This window comes from Ictalurus punctatus, chromosome 13, assembly GCF_001660625.3.
Source record: "Ictalurus punctatus breed USDA103 chromosome 13, Coco_2.0, whole genome shotgun sequence".
NCBI lineage: Eukaryota > Metazoa > Chordata > Actinopteri > Siluriformes > Ictaluridae > Ictalurus > Ictalurus punctatus.
In genome coordinates, this window is record NC_030428.2 from 29,473,158 (window position 1) to 29,497,527 (window position 24,370).

Sequence of the window (24,370 nt, forward strand, 5' to 3'; positions counted from 1 at the left end):
TAAAGATGGAGTCCGGCAGTTGCTTTGCAAACTGACTCGGCTCTTGTTACTATGGTAATAAAAGTCTAATCTCCTTTTGCCGTCAAAAACCTCGAGACTCAGAAATGTATTATTTTTTTGCAGAAGAAGATTCCGTGACAATCACAGATGAATCCACCAGTATCAAAATGATTGCATTTATTATTACATTTTTAATTCAAGCTTTTGTTCACAATGGTGGATTCAGAGTGTCATGTCAATTTTTTCTTGGGGACTGCCAGATATACTTTTCTAGTCTAATGGACTCCAAGCCTGGTGAGAAGCAATGGCTAGAGTTCCTATTATCCTGGTTTTGTGGCCCAGCGTTTAGTAGCCATGGGATCAAGAGGACTGGGTTGTGGGATATGTTTTTGGGACTGGTCATGAGGATGTTCAGTAATTACTACATATTATGAGCAGGCTAACTGGGTGACCTTCTACTCAGAGCTCCAACATGAGACTCACGGAGTGGTCTTACCTGCTGAGCTCCAGACCGAGGTCAACATGGCAACCTTACCTCCAGAGCCCCAACATGAGACCCATGAGGCGGTCTCATCCCCAGAGCTCCAGCATAAAGTCAAGTTCTTGCTAGAGGGCAACGAGGTGACCTCCCAAGCCAAGTTCCTGTCCGAGGTCGAAGAGGCGACCTCTCAAGCCAAGTTCCTGTCCGAGGTTGAAGAGGCGACCACTCAACCAAGTTCCTGTCCGAGGTCGATGATGTGACCTCCCATGCCAAGTCCCAGTCTGAGATCAACAATGTGACCTTACACGCCAAGTTTCAGTCTGAAATCAGACTGAAGCCGACATCACGACCAACCAGGCTCTGCTCACATTTGAAACTGACGCCACGACCAACCAAGTTATGCTCACGCCCGAGTCTGCCGACACGGATGATCAAGTTCTTCTCATGCCTAAAACCAACGTCACAACCAACCAAGTTCTGCTCATGCCCGAGTCTGCTGACACGTACGACCAAGTTCTCCTCATGTCTGAGACCAACGACTCAGCCAACCAAGTTCAGGTTGCAAAGTTGATGGAGAACGACGCCCACACTCAATGCGTGACTGAGGATGCCACTCAGCCACCTCCTGTTGCAGCCGAAAAGCTCCGTTATGCTTCCCCACACTGCTGTGGAAGCCACTATGCCAAGATTCGCTGAGGATGTCGTTCTGCTTAGGTAATCTGCTACCCTCTGCTCTCATCTGGATCACCTCCCAACCAACAGCACCTGATCAAATCCCCTCCGAGTGTGTCGATCGAGTCACAGACGACGTACAAGGGTTCAATGACCCAGAGAAGGAGGAGTACTTCAGGAAGTGGATCAGTGATCAGATTCTGGACAACAACATCATCACACAAGTCATTAAGAAGCCTCTACATCATGTACCACATCCCAGTCTTCTGCTGGATTTCAGCCACTGTTCTAGAGAGAATGTTGGTTGAAGCAGAGAGTGGAGTCCCCAAGACTCTGACTCAAATGTACACACACTTCCTGATCATTTAGACAAACATCATAAGAGAATAGTACTCAAAGAAGATGGAGCGTGATAAAGAACTGCTCCTCAAACTTGGGACAACTGGCTTTTCAGCAGCTGATGAAAGGCAACCTGATCTTCTATGAAAAAGAGCACAAAATATCACACAGGTAAGCTTTATTCAAGTTGGAGAAACATGAATGATTAATATGCATATGTTTATCTGCGAGTGTCCAAGCAAAGCATCTAAAGATTTATAAATATAGTTTTTCACATTTTATTACAACACAGGAAATTACACAACTATGAGAAAACCCATTTATGATTTGCATTAAGAAGAGTTTTTGTTGATTAATAAGGAAAGTATAAACTTGCTGATTTATTAAACAAGTGATTTACTAAAGTGAAGGAGTCATCAAACCCAGACCCCTGGTAATGGACTCTCACAATGCTCCATTCACTGTATATGCACGGTTGTGACAGTGATCCTGCAGTAAAAATTCGAAGACTTGCAGGTCATACAAACATTTTCTTATTTCTTAAAGAAACATATATGCAACAAAAATCCATTCATTGATCTTATTGTGTATCCTGGTCAGGGTTGCAGTAAATCTGAAAACTATATCAAACACTGGGCTCAAGGGACCATGGACTGGATACCGTTCCATCAGAGGATGTTCAAAAGGCATATATGGGTGTGGTGGTCAGGCATCCCCATACTTCTGGCCATACAGTGGAGTTAGCTATAGTTAAATGGACGCTGCAAAGATGGAGCAACTTGGACAAGAATTATCTCTTCAAATTGCCCGTAAACAAAACCATCTTCTGTTGGCTTGGAAAGGTGTCCAGTTCGATAGTACACACATGACATTTTATAAAACAAATTCTAGCTCGCATTTACAAATCATTTAAAATGAAAAGTCTTACGTTAGAGGGAGATGTCCGAGTCATGTGTCTCACTCAGAGGTCTGGATTGGTTGATTAAAGTGGGCATTCCCACTGGTTAAATGTGTATTCCATGCTTGATATTGTAGCGTTTGGGGGGAAAACAACATAAAATCATGAATTCTGCTAAAACCCAGAGAGTAAGTAATGTCCCAAGCAACAGAATACTACAATCCATGACAAATAATATACTACAGTTTTATGCCTGAATCTCTTTACCTCTTTAAAAAATGAAAATTAAAAACGTGTGAATTCGTCAAATTAAGATACAAAATCTGACGGCTTTATGTTAGAGCACTTGTGCATCCTTAATGAAGTTGAAGTAGTATAGCTCCGCCCACATTGTCCACAGAAGTACGGCTTCTGTCCCGTGTGAATGTGCTCGTGTTGTTTGAGATTACTCTGACAAGTAAAACTTTTCCCACATTGTCCACAGCAATATGGCTTCTGTCCTGTGTGGATACGCTCGTGTATTTTGAGAGTACTCGGACAAGTAAAACTCTTCCCACACTGTCCACAATGATACGGCTTCTCTCCTGTGTGAATGCGCTCATGTATTTTGAGATGACCCTGACAAGTAAAACTTTTCCCACATTGTCCACAGCAATATGGCTTCTCTCCTGTGTGGATACGCTTGTGTATTTTGAGATGACTCTGACGAGTAAAACTTTTCCCACACTGTCCACAATGATATGGCTTCTCTCCTGTGTGAATGTACGCATGATGTCGGAGACCACTCTGACGAGTAAAACTCTTCTCACACAGCGAACAGTGATACGGCTTCTCACCTGTGTGGATGAGCTTGTGTCGGTGGAGATGCCACTGACGAGTAAAACTCTTCCCACACTGGGAGCAGTGATACATCTGGAAAACACAAAATTATTCAAGATGCTGAAGTTATTTTAGATTTTGTCCCCATGTGTTTATGGAATTGTGTTGGAAACATCTCCTACAATACTGTAATGCAGTTTGACCTCCCCATCACACAGCTTTAATGGCTGTAACAGCTTTGTAATTTTAGATTTGCAACGTAATTCCATTGATTGCAGCCTAATTTTACTAATACAACAACCACTGTGACTGATCATTTTATAAGAGCCGAGATGAACAAGACCTAACTTACACATCATTTCTCATCACTAATCACACAGAAATAGTTCATGTAGATCTTCATATGTTTATAAAATTCAGTGACTAGCCATACAAAGATGACCTCACTCTGGACATCAATGTTTTTTCAAGCTGAAGCACTGAATGTGTTTAGACCGGGGGTCTCCAACACGTCGCTCGCGAGCTACCAGTAGCTTGTGGCCTGATTGTAGGTAGCTCGCGAAGATAATCTGGAAACTCTTTCCCATTTCATCCAATCACAATGGGCTATACCACTTCCTATCCCACCCCCTCCACTGAAAATTTAGTACTTATTTGCCACATACGCCACCATGCCAAAGTTTCAATCAAGCACGTCATCATGCTCATATTATATTATTAGCTAGAAAATTTTGTTTGCTTCAGGAGGAGTAAAGACAGTGTTCCACCTAGGGCTGCACAATTAATCGAATATTGATCGCAATTACAATTTTGACTGCCCACGATTACATGAAAATGATTGACTGCGATATTGACGTTTAAAGTTCGTCCTCTGCGCATAGAAAACTCTGCTGCAGATCAAATCAAGCGCTTCCTACACTTACAGCCAATCAGCATAGAGCGGTACAGGGATGCAGTCACTTTGTAATGCCAAAACCCGGAAACGGCAGTAGCATTTTAGCGCTCGAGCTGCTAGCTTCGCTTCGGAAATTATGACACTAACACATTGCTAAATGTGTCACTACAGAGGTTGTCAGGGACATTAAACGTTATCATGCCGAACAGGAAAAACCTTCGCAGATAAACCCAGGGCTCTACAGTGCGACCATTTCAATTGCATTTAAGATTGAAAAGTACTTTGTGCGACTGTGAATAAATATTTATTCTTACCAGTGCGAGTGACCTGTTCGGAATTGTATAATACAATCGGAATAAAAACTACAGGAAGTCCAAAATGCATCTACACCGCGCAACAGTTACTTTCACACTGCTTTTCATCTCAGTCAACCGAACAAGTGTGTAAATACTGCAGAGAAGCCATTATGATGATGAGAGTAACTCTGTACATCATCTGCTTCAAATTCCCTCTCCCCCAAACTGTGACCGGTTCATGTTGACATAGCGGCATCGGGCGGAGTAAATTAATAATAATGATAATGCTACAAGGTGGGTTTAATTCAAACCTCTATATTAAAAAATTCCTCACCAATCATAATCAAGAGTAGCAACTGTACAGTCTGTAAACACACAGTACACTGCCGCTCTCCTTCTACACCAACTCTACTAGAGCATTGACTTAATTTAAACTCAGGGTTGCCAGATATCACTGGAAATGTCAACTCCAGTTTCCATGTTCTGATTTAATCCCCCCAACATTGTACTGGGGAACCGATGGAAAAGGAATAACTGGGAAAAAAATAAATAAATAAAACTACTAAAATGTAAAGACAGAAAATGTGCTTAGTTATAAATAAATCATTTAATATATAAAAAAGTAGATATTATAATAACTTCATAAAATATAAAAAAAAATTAGAAATGAAATAATGTTTAATTACTATGGGTTGCATTTAATATCAATTTGACATTAAGCTTAGTTCGCTATTTCATTAGAAGGCTATTAGCCTTTTTCCAAATATGGATAATTTTTGTGTTAATCTACTTTTAATTAAGACTATTTATTGTTCAAGATATTTAAAAATAAATATTTTATGCTTGTTTATCTATCAATTAACCAACAGTATCCTCATTGCTATTATTTTAATTCAATTAACAGTGACCATGAGCAGAGAGCTTACATTTAACTGTTTATGACCTCCTGATTAAAGTTTAAACAAAAAAAGATTGGTATCTGGATCGGTTTCGGTCGTAAAAATCCTGATCGTGCATCCTTAACGAACACCATTAAACTAAAGCGCTTCGCATGTGACGGGTAAAAGAACTCACCCAATCACATCCTATATGAGATTATTCAGATATATACACACACACACACACACACACACACACACACACAATATACACAGAGCGGTTCGAGAACTGACTCCAGCCCAGAACCATGATAGTGGAAAATGTCTAATAGTGTAGCTTTAAATATTCTATTTGTTTACAAGGTGGAACAGGTTAACGGTTATTTTTTGCATACAACCTAAAAGTTAACTGAAAATATAAAATTTAGTTTATCAGAAGGTAAATTAATTTATGGCTCACACTATATTCCTAAATTCTGTCATAATTGACCAGCTCAAGTTTTCTCATGCCTACTTGTGTTATATTGTGGCACATTAACATTACCATCCATCCATCTTCTACTGCTTACTCCTTTTCAGGGTCACGGGGAACCTGGAGCCTATCCCAGAGAGCATGGGGCACAAGGCGGGGTACACCCTGGACAGGGTGCCAGTCCATCGCAGGGCACAATCACATACACACTCACACACCCATTCATACACTACGAGAGAGAAATAGTTGGTATAGATTGTAACCGTAGTTTTGACAGGTATAGGTCAAAGGTCAAAAAGATACACATTCTAACTCTCTATATCTAGATCAAAGGTCATGATCATAAAAATATGAATAGTTATGTTAAATCTGGATCACATCCATTCGTGACCATATATGGTGCTGCCATGTGTGTTTTTCCGCCCCACACGTTGCGCACACCTGGTACATCTTTTCACATAGAATATGAAACTCTCTGTGGTAGGACATAAAAATATATATAGTTTTGTTAAATTTGGTTCACATCCAAATCGTGACCATACCTGGTACGACCATTTGTTCCCCCCACCCCACCCACCCCACACACAGATACAAGTTGCATACTCATGTTTTTCTCACACTCTGTGGTAGGTCATCGACCATGTGTCACACACCCCCCCCACCCACCCCACACAGACAAAAGTTGCATACTCATGTTTTTCCTCTTCACATAGAATATGAAGCTCTCTGTGGTAGGTCATAAGAATATATATAGTTTTGTTAAATCTGGTTCACATCCAAATCGTGACCATACCTGGTACGACCATTTGTTCCCCCCACCCCACCCCACCCCACTGCACCCCACCCCACACAGACACAAGATGCATACTCATGATTTTCCTCTTCACATAGAATATGAAGCTCTCTGTGCTAGGTCATAAGAATATATATAGTTTTGTTAAATCTGGTTCACATCCAAATCGTGACCATACCTGGTACGGCCATGTGTATCCCACATCCAAACAAAAATATGACGCACACAAACGCACTTTATTTTCACATTATTTAAAAGGAATTTAAGTGTTATGTACTAAATTACCATAATTATGAGCACAAGTTGTTAAGTTGACAATCATTTTTAAAATTATGTTTCTCCATTTAGATTGTCTGCAGTAGAATGCAGTCTTTTAATCCAGGAAAAATGACCGCCTTTAAGTTTTATAACAATAGTAAGTAAAATCCAGCGTGATTTACATTACAAATCTCATACGTAACATCTCTGCAGGATTTATAGACGTTAAAGCACTGAATGAAATGAACAATATAGACAAAAAATAAACACTCTGTGTCTACTACTTTTATCTCTCATAGAACTATCCACAGTCCAAAGGCTGTGGAGCTAGAAGGCTACGTGTGCGAATGACAAAAGATTTTTAAAAATAAAATAAAAAATGTATCAATACATGAAATTAGATTACACAATGTAGTTGAGGTTTACATGAATAAGCAGAAATGTAATCATGCTTATCTTTCCTATAGCACAATTGAAAAGCCCTCTCTAGATGAACAGATTTGTCAAATGAAACTCTTTCCTTCTTTTCCACTGCTACGGTAAACTAAAGAGTGGATATTCAAATGACACTGCTAAATATGACTAGCATTAGCTACGTGTACTAGTGCAAAGTAGTCCATCAAATGTATTAGCCGGTGTAGCCTATACACGAGTCCACTATCGGTCATATCGCAACTGAGAACATGCCCCAAATTCATTGCTTTAGTAGAATTTAATGGTAAGTGAAATGATAATCACATTGTAATGTCCTTAGTATTTGTTCAGTCTACAGGTCCTCTAACACTCTGTTAAATGAATAAATGTAAATGTACTACAACGTAAATTTTGTTTTAAATCAATTAATGCAGAAATTACACACAAAATTAAGTTGATGTAATTATCAACATTATTATGTCAACACCACTCATCAAAATAATGTGTACAACTTTAAATATTTAATTAATTCAATAAATTAGAATTTTTATCTTGCAACCCCACATTAAATTTAGATTGTGGGGGTTTGTTTTGTATCGCTCCGCTGTTAGAAAATACATGATGGTTGAATGTGAACATAAATGAGCAGAATGTAAGCTTGTGAAATAAATTCAACTTTATTGATTGCACTTTTTGAGAAAATGACATGACTTTGAATAAAACTTTACTGAAATAAATACTCTAAAACATTGATATACCCGAAGAAATGTAAAAAAGAAAAAATAAGAAAAAAAAACTTTTTACATACCTTCTAAATAGGTCCCTTTAGGAGGTAAACGTTTTAAAGACGGTGTTTTATAAGAAACGCGCGTATTACATGCCTTCTAAACCTAACCCTTTAGGATGTAAAATGCTGCTTAAAAGAATCGAGAGTTTTGTTTAAACTAGAAGACACAATTTCCGGGGAATGTCTTGTAGGCCTATACACAGTGTCCTACACATCTGAGGTGTGTGTGTGTATGTGGGTGTGGGGGGTGTGCGTGTGTGTGTGTGTGGGTGTGTTAGAGAGAGAGAGAGAGAGAGAGAGAGAGAGAGAGTCGAGTGTTTCCTGGGGGTTTGCTGACCAGACTGCTTACAGTGTGTTTATGTTAATGAATCAAGGGACGAGTCGTGTGTTTTAGGGTTTAACGATCCCTACCAATGTGTACATTTGTGGTTTAAGTGAATCTTTGTTTCTGAAATTACTTCTGTGGTAATTATCAGTTTGTGTAACTAATCTATCAGAAAATACTAGACCTGGTGACTGAATGTGATAGATGTATTAGAATTTTGGACATGTTATGCATGTGTAGCTCCCTATGTGTATGATCTATGTGTAATCCTTCTGTCAAGAAATGAACAGACTGAGGTTTGTGAAATAATTGAACTGTTTATTGGCTACGTTGTTGAGAAAAACACTGTGATGTGTAAAACATTTCTACAGTCCTTCAAGGCTGTATGATGTCGTTGTTCTCTTTTACTGAAAGAAAGGTCAAAACCATCGGTGTTATTTGTTGTGAAGACTGAAGTGACAATATGTCTGAAGAAAATGAAAATATGTATTACATATCCTACCATCTAACCAGGTTATTTTAAGGGTGAAAAAACCTTTTTTTAAAGACGGTGTTTTAAAAGAGTCGTGCATTTTGTTTAAATTATAAACAAGATTTCAGAAAATGGTCCGCCAACGAGGATACTTACACAGAACTTTCGCTAAATACATAAGCTTTTGTCTATGCTTTGACATCCCATGTCCCAGCAGTACATTTATGACCTCTGGTGACCATGTGGGTGTGCGGGGGTGGGTGTGAGAGAGAGAGACACAGGTGTTCTTTCAGGGGTTTTGCTGACCAGAATTCTTACAAATGTGTTTGTTAACGAATTAAAGGGAGTCGTGTGTCTCAGTGTTAAAATAGTGGTTAAGACGTCGTAGTTAAAACACAGAAGAAACTCTGCAACAATCTGTTACAATGTCTGCTCCGAGAAATCCTAATACCCTTAGAAGATTGCTGTGTATTCACCAACAAGAGGACCTGTTGAAATGAGAGAGGACCTGACTTTTGCTCCAAAATTTTTTTTTTAAAAAGCAAGATGTTAGTTTGACAATTTATTAATGAAGGTAATGTAAAGACGTTGTTGTTTAACCCTGAGCAGGGCGTCAACAACTCCAAAGATCCTGTCTTAAGTCCGAGGGTTTAGTTAGGAGGTAGAAAAACATTTAAAGATGACGTTTTAAAAGAAACAAGTGTTTCATCCTTAATGGTAAAAAAGAAAAATGGTTGTACTCCAATATGAAATAAAACGGTGGAGACACACCGAGTACACTTCTGTTCCACAGTCTACAAGGATCCCCAAACTTCATGTAGTGTGGAAAAATATATACACCCTCCGTGACTACGTTACTTAAGGTTTAAACATTTTTATTTTGTGATGGCAGCATGACAAAACGGTTGTGCATTTGGTATGTGGTGATTTTAGAATAAGGCCCCAAATGTCAAATATGTTTTGTGTATGGCTTCGTCAGGCAAAGATCACGATGGTATGGAAAGAGTATACAAGAGTAATTGGGGTGATCTAATGCTTAGGACTTGTACAGTACTTCAGCTCGGGAACGTCCCACCATGGTGTTCAGAGAGGCGTTATCTATGGTACACGTATATATAATATAGATCAGATCACCAGTCTGTCTTTACCCACTCCTGATCTGGGGGTGGGTGGGATGGGGATAACAGTTCAGGCATATTTCCAACAGAACAGAATATTAGACATTTAGTGTAAAGTAGTGAAAAAATAAATAAAATCTCTGAAACATTTCAGTGAAAATAGTGGTCCATATTTAATGCATTATATTAGAAATGATAGTACAGTCTTTGTTGATCAGTTACCAACTCATACTTTATAATAATTTGTTTAGGAGCATCTGAATCTGGCAAATAACTTTTATTGCATTTAGGGTCTACCGTTCAGCCCTCTTAACTCTAAGAGCATCATCAGTATTGTACGGCAGTTGGGGAACAGTAGTTAGCTTTCAGATGTCAGATATAAAACAACTTTTTGAGTCACAGTGCCAAACTACTGGTATTATATTCGGATCCTTCTTTTTCAGCATGAAGGACCGGCATTTATTTAATAGACAGATGGTACAGCCATATACTTGGTCAGAGGATTTAGGAATTTCTTTGAGAAAGGTTCATTGTTTTCGTTCTTTTATCATAGCTTCAGTTTGTATACTTACTTTGGTTAGTGACTTAAACTGTTTTATTAGGTATGGACAGATTTCATTAACAGGGAACGATGATAGGTGAAGATTAAGTTGGTATGCGTGTACAAAATAAAACTGTCTATATGTATATTTGTCTGCTATCTATCTGTTTAAACACTGCTGTAATGGCGATATAAAGAGAGAGAGATACCCTTTTACTAATTCATAGAAACCCTTTCCACCTTTTCAAGTTCGTTATACATTTTTCATTTCAAGCATCGTGTTCAGACATTGCAAATCATCAGTCTGAAGGTTAAGGGTTACTTAGATTTTTGCTTCTTCAGCATCAAAAAAAAAAGTCTAAACATTAATCTTATTATTAAACTCAGAACAATATAACTGTCTGGTTGTGATCATAATAAAAGGCAACGTGAAAGGTTCCTTAATTCCCAATGAGATTTCTCTATGTTCTCTATGACCTTTCTACAGTATATGCCATTAAGTCCTAGTGTCCAGCCATCATCACAGCACGGGAGAGGAAATCTCGTTCATCAGATGTGTGATGTACGTCTAGACAATCTGATAACAAACTACACACACAACATTTATGTTGAGAGAATTCAGATTGATCTTTGTTCCCAAATAACATAGGATCAGATCCATAGTTTACAGCATCTGTCCCACACGTATTTAATCTGTATTACGAGTACTGAACAAGTTAGAGGAGGAGAAAATGTAGATTTACTGTTCATTGGAACTTTATTGTTTATTTAGATCTTTCTTGATTCATTTTCATATTCAAATTTTAAAAAAATACATAACGTAACATAACATAACGTATGAATGTAGGAACATGGATTTTCACCATGCGACTCTTTTCAGAAAATGGTCTTTCTCTGTTTCTTATGCACACAGAACCTACTTTTCTTTTCATAAAATCATACACCAATTTACTATTCCTGTATAGGGATTTGAGTAAATATAGATAAACTCATTAATGTACTGTAGCTCTCAGAGTTACTACACTACCCCACTTGGTAATTCAGACCATAACCTCATCTCGTTAACAGTTCTTTCCTGCAGTTCAGTCTGTCCACAAGGAATAGGTACACTCAGTAAGGATAGGGTTAGGCAATACATGTGCATCACTTTGTTTCAAAGGTGGTGGAGATAAAGACACGTTGTGGAAAGTAGTAATACAGATATCTGAAGGAATGACCTGTTTGATCTGAGTGAATGAAAATCAGTAAACTAAAACACTTTATTAGTGGTTAATTAACACACCCTATTGCATCCTATAAGAGAATAATCACGTTCATAGACAACAAACGCAATTCTACAACATGGATCTACACAAAATTACATGAACACACAACTATCTGTGATAGCCATAGTCAGGAGCTGGTAAGGAACACTTACTAGCACAGTAATCTTAATAAGTATTTAAATAGATATGATATTTAATAGATTAGACTTTTTATGATGTAATAATAAAATGTATTTTTTAAAAATTTGAATATGAAAATGAATCAAGACAGATCTAAATAAACAATAAAGTTCCAATGAACAGTAAATCTACATTTTCTCCTCCTCTAACTTGTTCAGTACTCGTAATACAGATTAAATACGTGTGGGACAGATGCTGTAAACTATGGATCTGATCCTATGTTATTTGGGAACAAAGATCAATCTGAATTCTCTCAACATAAATGTTGTGTGTGTGTAGTTTGTTATCAGATTGTCTAGACGTACATCGCACATCTGATGAACGAGATTTCCTCTCCCGTGCTGTGATGATGGCTGGACACTAGGACTTAATGGCATATACTGTAGAAAGGTCATAGAGAACATAGAGAAATCTCATTGGGAATTAAGGAACCTTTCACGTTGCCTTTTATTATGATCACAACCAGACAGTTATATTGTTTCTGAATTTAATAATAAGATTAATGTTTAGACTTTTTTTTTTGATGCTGAAGAAGCAAAAATCTAAGTAACCCTTAACCTTCAGACTGATGATTTGCAATGTCTGAACACGATGCTTGAAAAGAAAAATGTATAACGAACTTGAAAAGGTGGAAAGGGTTTCTATGAATTAGTAAAAGGGTATCTCTCTCTCTTTATATCGCCATTACAGCAGTGTTTAAACAGATAGATAGCAGACAAATATACATATAGACAGTTTTATTTTGTACACGCATACCAACTTAATCTTCACCTATCATCGTTCCCTGTTAATGAAATCTGTCCATACCTAATAAAACAGTTTAAGTCACTAACCAAAGTAAGTATACAAACTGAAGCTATGATAAAAGAACGAAAACAATGAACCTTTCTCAAAGAAATTCCTAAATCCTCTGACCAAGTATATGGCTGTACCATCTGTCTATTAAATAAATGCCGGTCCTTCATGCTGAAAAAGAAGGATCCGAATATAATACCAGTAGTTTGGCACTGTGACTCAAAAAGTTGTTTTATATCTGACATCTGAAAGCTAACTACTGTTCCCCAACTGCCGTACAATACTGATGATGCTCTTAGAGTTAAGAGGGCTGAACGGTAGACCCTAAATGCAATAAAAGTTATTTGCCAGATTCAGATGCTCCTAAACAAATTATTATAAAGTATGAGTTGGTAACTGATCAACAAAGACTGTACTATCATTTCTAATATAATGCATTAAATATGGACCACTATTTTCACTGAAATGTTTCAGAGATTTTATTTATTTTTTCACTACTTTACACTAAATGTCTAATATTCTGTTCTGTTGGAAATATGCCTGAACTGTTATCCCCATCCCACCCACCCCCAGATCAGGAGTGGGTAAAGACAGACTGGTGATCTGATCTATATTATATATACGTGTACCATAGATAACGCCTCTCTGAACGCCATGGTGGGACGTTCCCGAGCTGAAGTACTGTACAAGTCCTAAGCATTAGATCACCCCAATTACTCTTGTATACTCTTTCCATACCATCGTGATCTTTGCCTGACGAAGCCATACACAAAACATATTTGACATTTGGGGCCTTATTCTAAAATCACCACATACCAAATGCACAACCGTTTTGTCTTGCTGCCATCACAAAATAAAAATGTTTAAACCTTAAGTAACGTAGTCACGGAGGGTGTATATATTTTTCCACACTACATGAAGTTTGGGGATCCTTATAGACTGTGGAACAGAAATGTACTCAGTGTGTCTCCACCGTTTTATTTCATATTGGAGTACAACCATTTTTCTTTTTTACCATTAAGGATGAAACACTTGTTTCTTTTAAAACGTCATCTTTAAATGTTTTTCTACCTCCTAACTAAACCCTCGGACTTAAGACAGGATCTTTGGAGTTGTTGACGCCCTGCTCAGGGTTAAACAACAACGTCTTTACATTACCTTCATTAATAAATTGTCAAACTAACATCTTGCTTTTTAAAAAAAAAATTTTGGAGCAAAAGTCAGGTCCTCTCTCATTTCAACAGGTCCTCTTGTTGGTGAATACACAGCAATCTTCTAAGGGTATTAGGATTTCTCGGAGCAGACATTGTAACAGATTGTTGCAGAGTTTCTTCTGTGTTTTAACTACGACGTCTTAACCACTATTTTAACACTGAGACACACGACTCCCTTTAATTCGTTAACAAACACATTTGTAAGAATTCTGGTCAGCAAAACCCCCGAAAGAACACCTGTGTCTCTCTCTCTCACACCCACCCCCGCACACCCACATGGTCACCAGAGGTCATAAATGTACTGCTGGGACATGGGATGTCAAAGCATAGACAAAAGCTTATGTATTTAGCGAAAGTTCTGTGTAAGTATCCTCGTTGGCGGACCATTTTCTGAAATCTTGTTTATAATTTAAACAAAATGCACGACTCTTTTAAAACACCGTCTTTAAAAAAAGGTTTTTTCACCCTTAAAATAACCTGGTTAGAAGGTAGGATATGTAATACATATTTTCATTTTCTTCAGACATATTGTCACTTCAGTCTTCACAACAAATAACACCGATGGTTTTGACCTTTCTTTCAGTAAAAGAGAACAACGACATCATACAGCCTTGAAGGACTGTAGAAATGTTTTACACATCACAGTGTTTTTCTCAACAACGTAGCCAATAAACAGTTCAATTATTTCACAAACCTCAGTCTGTTCATTTCTTGACAGAAGGATTACACATAGATCATACACATAGGGAGCTACACATGCATAACATGTCCAAAATTCTAATACATCTATCACATTCAGTCACCAGGTCTAGTATTTTCTGATAGATTAGTTACACAAACTGATAATTACCACAGAAGTAATTTCAGAAACAAAGATTCACTTAAACCACAAATGTACACATTGGTAGGGATCGTTAAACCCTGAAACACACGACTCGTCCCTTGATTCATTAACATAAACACACTGTAAGCAGTCTGGTCAGCAAACCCCCAGGAAACACTCGACTCTCTCTCTCTCTCTCTCTCTCTCTCTCTCTCTCTCTCTCTCTCTCTAACACACCCACACACACACACGCACACCCCCCACACCCACATACACACACACACCTCAGATGTGTAGGACACTGTATATAGGCCTACAAGACATTCCCCGGAAATTGTGTCTTCTAGTTTAAACAAAACTCTCGATTCTTTTAAGCAGCATTTTACATCCTAAAGGGTTAGGTTTAGAAGGCATGTAATACGCGCGTTTCTTATAAAACACCGTCTTTAAAACGTTTACCTCCTAAAGGGACCTATTTAGAAGGTATGTAAAAAGTTTTTTTTAATTATTTTTTCTTTTTTACATTTCTTCGGGTATATCAATGTTTTAGAGTATTTATTTCAGTAAAGTTTTATTCAAAGTCATGTCATTTTCTCAAAAAGTGCAATCAATAAAGTTGAATTTATTTCACAAGCTTACATTCTGCTCATTTATCTTCACATTCAACCATCGTGTATTTTCTAACAGCGGAGCGATACAAAACAAACCCCCACAATCTAAATTTAATGTGGGGTTGCAAGATAAAAATTCTAATTTATTGAATTAATTAAATATTTAAAGTTGTACACATTATTTTGATGAGTGGTGTTGACATAATAATGTTGATAATTACATCAACTTAATTTTGTGTGTAATTTCTGCATTAATTGATTTAAAACAAAATTTACGTTGTAGTACATTTACATTTATTCATTTAACAGAGTGTTAGAGGACCTGTAGACTGAACAAATACTAAGGACATTACAATGTGATTATCATTTCACTTACCATTAAATTCTACTAAAGCAATGAATTTGGGGCATGTTCTCAGTTGCGATATGACCGATAGTGGACTCGTGTATAGGCTACACCGGCTAATACATTTGATGGACTACTTTGCACTAGTACACGTAGCTAATGCTAGTCATATTTAGCAGTGTCATTTGAATATCCACTCTTTAGTTTACCGTAGCAGTGGAAAAGAAGGAAAAAGTTTCATTTGACAAATCTGTTCATCTAGAGAGGGCTTTTCAATTGTGCTATAGGAAAGATAAGCATGATTACATTTCTGCTTATTCATGTAAACCTCAACTACATTGTGTCATCTAATTTCATGTATTGATACATTTTTTATTTTATTTTTAAAAATCTTTTGTCATTCGCACGCGTAGCCTTCTAGCTCCACAGCCTTTGGACTGTGGATAGTTCTATGAGAGATAAAAGTAGTAGACACAGAGTGTTTATTTTTTGTCTATATTGCTCATTTCATTCAGTGCTTTAACGTCTATAAATCCTGCAGAGATGTTACGTATGAGATTTGTAATGTAAATCACGCTGGATTTTACTTACTATTGTTATAAAACTTAAAGGCGGTCATTTTTCCTGGATTAAAAGACTGCATTCTACTGCAGACAATCTAAATGGAGAAACATAATTTTAAAAATGATTGTCAACTTAACAACTTGTGCTCATAATTATGGTAATTTAGTACATAACACTTAAATTCCTTTTAAATAATGTGAAAATAAAGTGCGTTTGTGTGCGTCATATTTTTGTTTGGATGTGGGATACACATGGCCGTACCAGGTATGGTCACGATTTGGATGTGAACCAGATTTAACAAAACTATATATATTCTTATGACCTAGCACAGAGAGCTTCATATTCTATGTGAAGAGGAAAATCATGAGTATGCATCTTGTGTCTGTGTGGGGTGGGGTGCAGTGGGGTGGGGTGGGGTGGGGGGAACAAATGGTCGTACCAGGTATGGTCACGATTTGGATGTGAACCAGATTTAACAAAACTATATATATTCTTATGACCTACCACAGAGAGCTTCATATTCTATGTGAAGAGGAAAAACATGAGTATGCAACTTTTGTCTGTGTGGGGTGGGGGGTGACACATGGTCGATGACCTACCACAGAGTGTGAGAAAAACATGAGTATGCAACTTGTATCTGTGTGTGGGGTGGGTGGGGTGGGTGGGGTGGGGGGAACAAATGGTCGTACCAGGTATGGTCACGATTTGGATGTGAACCAAATTTAACAAAACTATATATATTTTTATGTCCTACCACAGAGAGTTTCATATTCTATGTGAAAAGATGTACCAGGTGTGCGCAACGTGTGGGGCGGAAAAACACACATGGCAGCACCATATATGGTCACGAATGGATGTGATCCAGATTTAACATAACTATTCATATTTTTATGATCATGACCTTTGATCTAGATATAGAGAGTTAGAATGTGTATCTTTTTGACCTTTGACCTATACCTGTCAAAACTACGGTTACAATCTATACCAACTATTTCTCTCTACTACGGACACTTTAGACACGCCAATCAGCCTATCATGCATGTCTTTGGACTGGGGGATGAAACCGGAGTACCCGGAGGAAACCCCCACAACACAGGGAGAACATGCAAACTCCGCACACACAGGGCCACGATGGGACTCAAACATTAACATTACCATCTCGAAAGAATAAATAAATACCTAAACTTCAACAGTGCTACAAAATTTTTGACCGTGCTCCTAAATTTTTGTAATTGTAAAGAAATTGTTACTGTAGAACCCTGAAACTGGTTCTCACAATCTCCCCCCACCCCCCCAAAAAAATGTGGATCATCCACAGAGAAATCTGTATTATGGAAAATGTTTTAAATCAAGTTTGGAGAAGTTGTGGGAAATTTGGTGATGGTGACGTTGAAGTCGAACGACCGTGGTGTAGTTCGTTTATAGCATACAGTTAGGTTTTTATTTCTGGCGATTGTGTTTACGCTTCAAACTTCATAAACGTTATGTTGATTTGTGAAAATTATCTTGATGGACAAAATGGGTTAGTGTTGTAAATTTTTGTTGATCACGGAGCTTATTTTTTGCAATAATCCAAAAGCCTACGGGAAAATCCTATTGGGTTTTTGTCGAGGAAACCGGTGTGGTGATCACTTCCAGGTTCCGGTACAAAATGACGTCGTCCTGGTGTCACCGCTCTATTGGGTGACTTGTCTGCGTCTCTCTTCCTGCAAACAGTTATTGACTTTCCTGCATTCACCTGAATTGTTTTCATTTGGTTGCATATTGTTATATTTAAGGCATATTTTCATTTGATTGATGGCATTTTTACTTATCCTATATTTTGGGTACAATTTTATTTATATTTTGCTTGTACGAGATGATGCACTTTAAGGATCAGTCTAATTTAATGCAAAGATTTGTACATTAGCAGGAATGTAGCACAACATGGAGGTGAAAGTAGCAGTCTGTTTATTTAAATGTGAAAGTGCAATAAAAATGTTGTCCCTAAAATAATCGTGATCAATATTGAGATCTCGATTATTTATCAAAATAATCGGGATTATCATTTTAGCCATAATCGTGCAGCCCTAGTTCCAACAAACAAAAGGAAGAAAACATACTATTTCCATGAGTAATAAGAGAGTGAATTTTTCTTCACCAATGTAAGCCAAAGATGTGTGTGCCTAATTTGCGGTGCTTGCATTGCTGTCGGTAAGAGATGCAATGTTGAGCGCCATTTCACTCAAGTTCGAGGTAACTTTGCATGGGACTTTCCTGTGTGTAGCGGGCTACGAACTGAAAAGGTGAAGCAGCTGAAAGCAACATTACAAAAACAACAATTTTTATTCACCAAACCAATAAAGAGAGGAAATGCTGTAACAGAGGCATCATTTAAAGTGGCGCGTGTCTTGACAAAACACAAGAAGCAGTTCACCGATGGCTCCATGGTGAAGGAAGCAATGACTGTGGTGGCCGAAACTGTTCAGGGACCACAAAAGCAAGACAGAAATGATGTCCACTATCGCTGATGTCCAGCTCAGTGGCAAGGAGAGTTTCCTTGCTTTCTTCAGATGCAATGGGATGGTTAGAACAGGACAGGCAAAGGTGTAAATGGTTTTCATTTCAATGTGATGAATCGGTGGACTTCAGTGATACAGACCAGTTGGCTGTTTTCGTACAGATGGTTTTTGATGATTTTTCCACCAAAAGGGGAGTTTTTTTACATTACTTCCTCTGAAAACCACGACCAGAGGAGTCGACATCTACAACGTTTTGAAGAACTACTGCATGGAAAAAAAAGTGCCCCTTGAAAAGCTGGTGTCTATTACAACAGATGGAACTCCAGCCGTGATAGGGCGCCACTCTGGATTTATTGTTCATTGCAAGGCCGACCCAGACTTTCCTAAATTTCTGAACCATCACTGCGTCATTCATCAGCAGGAGATCTGCACTAAGGTTATGGGTTTTGATCATGTCATGACACCGGTTGATCGGATTATTAACTCGATTCGAGCAAAGCCCAAACACAGATGTTTCAAACTGTTTCTTGATGAAATTTCTGCAGAGTACGGCAATCTCCTCCTTCACATAGTAGTCAGATGGTTGAGTAGGAGTAAGGTCCTTCACCGATTTATTTTCTTGCTGAGTGAAATTAAGGCTTTTACGGAACCAAGGGGAGGACACTAACCTGTTGTCTGATGGCTGCTTGAACTTGTATTCTTGGCTGATGTGACAGAAACTGAATCAGCTCAAGCTTCAGTTACAAGGTAAAGACAAAACCATATGTGATATGGTCAGTGCTGTGGAGGCATTTAAAGCAAAACTGTCATTTTACCTTCATCAATTGAAAAACAAACAAACAAACATTTCCCCTCATTGATAAAGATGTAAGAAAGCCACGCAAATGCAACCAAAGTTTTGGATGTACTCAAGTTGTACCTGGATGTACCCAGTTTCTCCATCTGGGGATTAATAAACTATTATCTTATCTTAAGTATTGTGACCTCCTGTCCAGGCTTGGGCAGGAATTTGAGGAAAGGTTCAGTGATTTTGAAAATCTTGAGACATGTGTGGCATTTACTGCCAACCCTTTCATGGAGATAGACATTGATCATTTCAAAGCAAATGGCTGAACTGTTCAATGTCAATGCTGTAGAGATGGAGATGAATCTCCAAAATCATATCCAGCTGAAATCTCAGCAACATTCACAACATTTCTGGAGTCTGGTAGACCCAGAAAACTACAAGAACATTCACCAAGCTGCCCTCAAAGCATCTGCTTTATTTGGATCTACATACCTTTGTGAAGCAGCATTTTCTGATATGAATGTGATCAAATCTAAATTCAGAACAAGACTGACAGATGAACATTTAAATGATTGCATAAGAGTGAACCTAAGTACATACACACCAGCATATACCTCCCTTGTGGAATCGATGCAGTGTCAGTCTGCTCATTAAATGTAAATAATTGTGAATGCACTTCATGTCATACTTGTGGCCCATCATGCACTTTTCTCATGTACCATGCACTCTCATTCATGTGGTATACATTTTACTTCAGAATGCAGGCCAACATTTGAAATGCTACTGCTGTTTATATTCCAGTTAGTTTAGTTTGGACTTTAATGTATATACGTAAACAACCATATAGTTATATATAGACAACTATAACAAAGTGTGCTGTTTTCCATAAAGAACTTTATTCTCCAATTCTGTTTTCTTCTCTGACTCCTTCAGGTGTATATCAATTTGTTAATTGTTAAAGATTGTAAGTATTGTACGACATGTGTAGCTCTCAGCCACTTTCATTTTTTTAAAAATAGCTCTCAAATGAAAAAAGGTTGGAGACTCCTGGTTTAGACTCTGCAAAATCTACATGGAACTTTGTGTGTTTCCAAACACAATGGATTACAGCATTATTGTAATAAAAAATAATCTGATTGTCATTCAGGTGTGAAGTTATAGCTCATGTCACATGCATGCTTCTTAAAATTCCAGTAACGCCACATCCCTGGAGACTTGTATGGTGGTCGCTAGGCTTGTGTGATATAATCAGTCTGTACGGGATTTCAGGGAGTTTCTTGAAACTGTTGCAACCAAAAATACTCGAATTTGCTGAGGCTTTTTTCAAAATTTGCAATACAACCTGCAGTTTTTTGTGCTTCTTCTGTGGATGTAAACTTTTAAACAGGATGATTGGTGTGAATTGTTATTTTGTTTAAAGTTCCTTTTTTTCCCCATTTAGTACAGCCCTTCAGACACTAAATAAAATAGTTACATGTCTCCCAGAAGACAAAATACTAATAAATTACACTGATCATCCTGTTCACAAGTTTACACCCCCTGGCTCTTAATGTATGGTGTTAACATCTTCAACATCAGTGAACGTTTGCACTTTATATATTAGTTGTGTACGAGTCCCTCAGTTGTCCTCAGTGTGAAAAGACGGATCTCAACATCAGTCAGTCCACAGCTGGTTAACCGTTCCAGACAAAGTTAAAGGTACAGTGGTGTCCCAGATGTAAATGGTCTGCACTTATATAGCACTTTGGATAAATGTGATTACATGGTCTCATTCACCCATTCTCTCACACACACACACACACACACACACACACATTAATGGTAACAGAGCTGCCATGTAAGACACTAACTTGCCATCGGGAGCAGCTTGGGGTTCACTGTCTTGCCCAAGGACACTCCGGTATGTGGAGTCATGTGGGCCGGGAATCAAACCGCCAACCCTACGATTAGTGGACAACCCGCTCTACCACTTGAGCCACAGCCACCCTGTGTGAAGTGAGATGTGAAGCTCTTTCATCGGATCTTTTGATGGCTCTCTCAGCAAGAATTCAAAGACGAGGTATGGCTTGTGTTCCCTCTGCATTTTCTTTGCTGAACTGAGCTGCTGTTTTAAAAGATGAATGATGAGTTTGGTCCCCCGTTTGGCTAGGGCTGCACAGTTAATCGAATAATCGATCATGATTACGATTTTGACTGCCCACAATTACATGAACATGATTGACTGCGATACTGATGTTTAAAGTTCGTCCTCCGCTCATAGAAAACTCCACTGCAGATCAAAACAAGCGCTTCCTAAACTTACAGCCAATCACCATAGAGCGGCGCAGGGATGACGTCATTTTGTAATGCCAAAACCTGGAACTCGCGCTGCGAGCTTCGCTATGGGGTTTCAGAGCGAGCTGCAAGCTCAAGTGCTTTGTGCGAGGGGAAATCACAACAGTAACATGTTGCTAAATGGCACTACAGAGGCTGTCGCGGACATTAAACGTCATCACGCTGAACACGAAAAAACTTTGCAGATAAACTGGTTCAGGTGTGCAACTTTTGTTGATCACAGAGCTATTGGGTTTTTGTTGAGGGAACCAGTGTGATGATCACTTCCGGGTTCCGGTACAAAATGATATGCGCCACTCTATTGGGTGATCTGTCTGCATCTCTCCTCCTGTAAACAGTTATTGCCTTTTCTGCATTCGCCGGAATTCTTTTCATTTGGCTGCATATTGTTATATTTGATGCATATTTTCATTTGGTTGATGGCATTTTTATTTTTACTTATCCTATATTTTGGGTACAATTTTATTTATATTTTGCTTGTACGAGATGATGCACTTTAAGGACCAGTCTAATTTGATGTAAAGATTTGTACATTGGTAGGAATGTAGTACAACATGGAGGTGAAAGCAGCGGTCTGTTTATTTAAACGTGAAAGTGAAATAAATATGTTGTCATTTTGGCCATAATCGTGCAGCCCTACGTTCTGCCAGGATCTTCTCAATAGTGAATCCGAGACAAGCTTCAAGTCGACTACACTGTAGGAGAAAAGCAGTACTCCAGAGGGGTAGTATGTCCGAATTCTCAGTAGGTGAGAAATACCTGGATGGTGTACTGCTTCCGGCAAAATGTTGCAGTGTGGAACTGATGGACACTACACGAGTCAAACATCCCATAATGCAACAGGACTGGTGCGGACAAGCTCAGAACAAAAATGGCGTAAGATAGCTCCTCGGATCGTTTTAAGTATTAAACCTTGGATAAACAGGACTTGTTGAACAATACCTGAATAAATTGTTAACATGTTGAAGGTTTAAACAAGAAAACAGTTCTCACAGCATTTGAAACCTTTTTTGTGATCTCCATCATCCCTTTAGCCGGCCAAGATAACGGTAACGAGTTTACCTCAACCTGTTAACCCCGCCCACATTACATCACTAATTCACTTCACTTCACTTTCCTGATGTGTATTATTCCGTCAGTGCGGGGGATTTAATCTGCTGGTGGCTTTAAGATTTTAGTGTTTATGATGACGAAGGTCGCAGGACAATGCCAACATGGCGGATGTAGTATATCCGGGATTGTATTTACACACACACACACAGATTTGTACAGCAGTAGCTACTGTCACAGTACAAGTTTTCGGACTCAGCCAAAGAGGTCTTTTGGCCATTGGCGTGATTATTGAACCAATCAGATAAGAGTACATGGAGAGTCAAGGAGAAGCTCATCCGATTGGCTACAAAGAAGCAGGAAGCCCCGCCTTCCCCCACGCTTACAGAAGTGTAGTGAGTGAGAATCGGGTGAAAACTGTACATGACATTATCACCTGATGAATAACTAAAGTCAGTAATTACACTACATTTGTATTTAAAGCAGCGCATCAGTTCCTTATGCAGTAAAAAGGGCGTTTTCTCACGTCACTTGTCTCAGAGCGCTCTGATGGAACTGATGCGCTGCTTTAAATACAGTTATTACAGTTCAAATGGAGTTCTTAGTCACGCAATAATGGAAGAGGATTATTTGATGAGCCCAATTTCTGAGCGTCCCCCCGGGAATTCCCCCGATTCTCCTGATGAGACACTCCGGCTCTGGCCCATGGACTTCAGCATGGAGCAAAAAACTAACCCTGTGTAGTGTCTGGATTCCTCTAACTGCAGTCTTCTCCAGCAGAGAGAGAACTCCTCCACACTGAACACTAATGAACTCTACAAGCTGAGTGTTGGCCATGGGGCGTGTGGAACCTACCTTAGTGGAAGAGCACTGGATTATTTGGAGGCGGATCCGATGGGGATGGACCCCGCTTGCTGTCTTTAGAATAAAGAACTACAGCGTTCTACAATCAAATGAGACTTCGGCAGAAGGAAAACTGAAAATACTACAAACAAAAACACGATAGCGCGAAATGATGAAAAAGAAAACAAAAACGGTTTAAATTAAACACAGACAAGAAACCCGCGCCAAACGATTCTGATTCGTCTTCTTCTTCTGGAATGTTTTGGCGGTGGGCGAACAAACTTATATTGTGCATTCCGCCACCTACTGGACAGGAGTGGGAAGGATCCAGTCGTCAGTGATTTAGTTAACAGCTGGATGTATTTTGTCATATTAAGAGAACACAGCAACACCTTCCAGCGCCGCTTGAGAGGATGTTTAGTATTAGAAGTCTCATTCTCACCCCAAAAATAAACTGTCTTTTTGCGTTTTGAGAGACTTCTCTTGCTGCAATACAATCATTACTTTGAAGAAAAAACCCAGATGAAATAAACTATTAAGATAAGAATAATCTAACCCACACACACACACACACACACACACACACTGTTGTTTTTTTT

General features: G+C 38.5%; 1 protein-coding gene across 1 annotated transcript; it reads right to left on the reverse strand.

Moving 5' to 3' along the window:
- Positions 1–1,091: 1,091 nt before the first annotated feature.
- On the reverse strand, positions 1,092–24,337 carry LOC108273847 (gastrula zinc finger protein XlCGF49.1). Its single transcript, XM_017483470.3, has 2 exons — positions 23,784–24,337; positions 1,092–3,302 (listed from the first exon to the last, which is right to left on the reverse strand). The coding sequence occupies exon 2, from the start codon at positions 3,300–3,302 to the stop codon at positions 2,700–2,702; it is 603 nt and encodes a 200-aa protein (XP_017338959.1). The 5' UTR covers positions 23,784–24,337; the 3' UTR covers positions 1,092–2,699.
- Between the last annotated feature and the right edge of the window lie 33 nt (positions 24,338–24,370).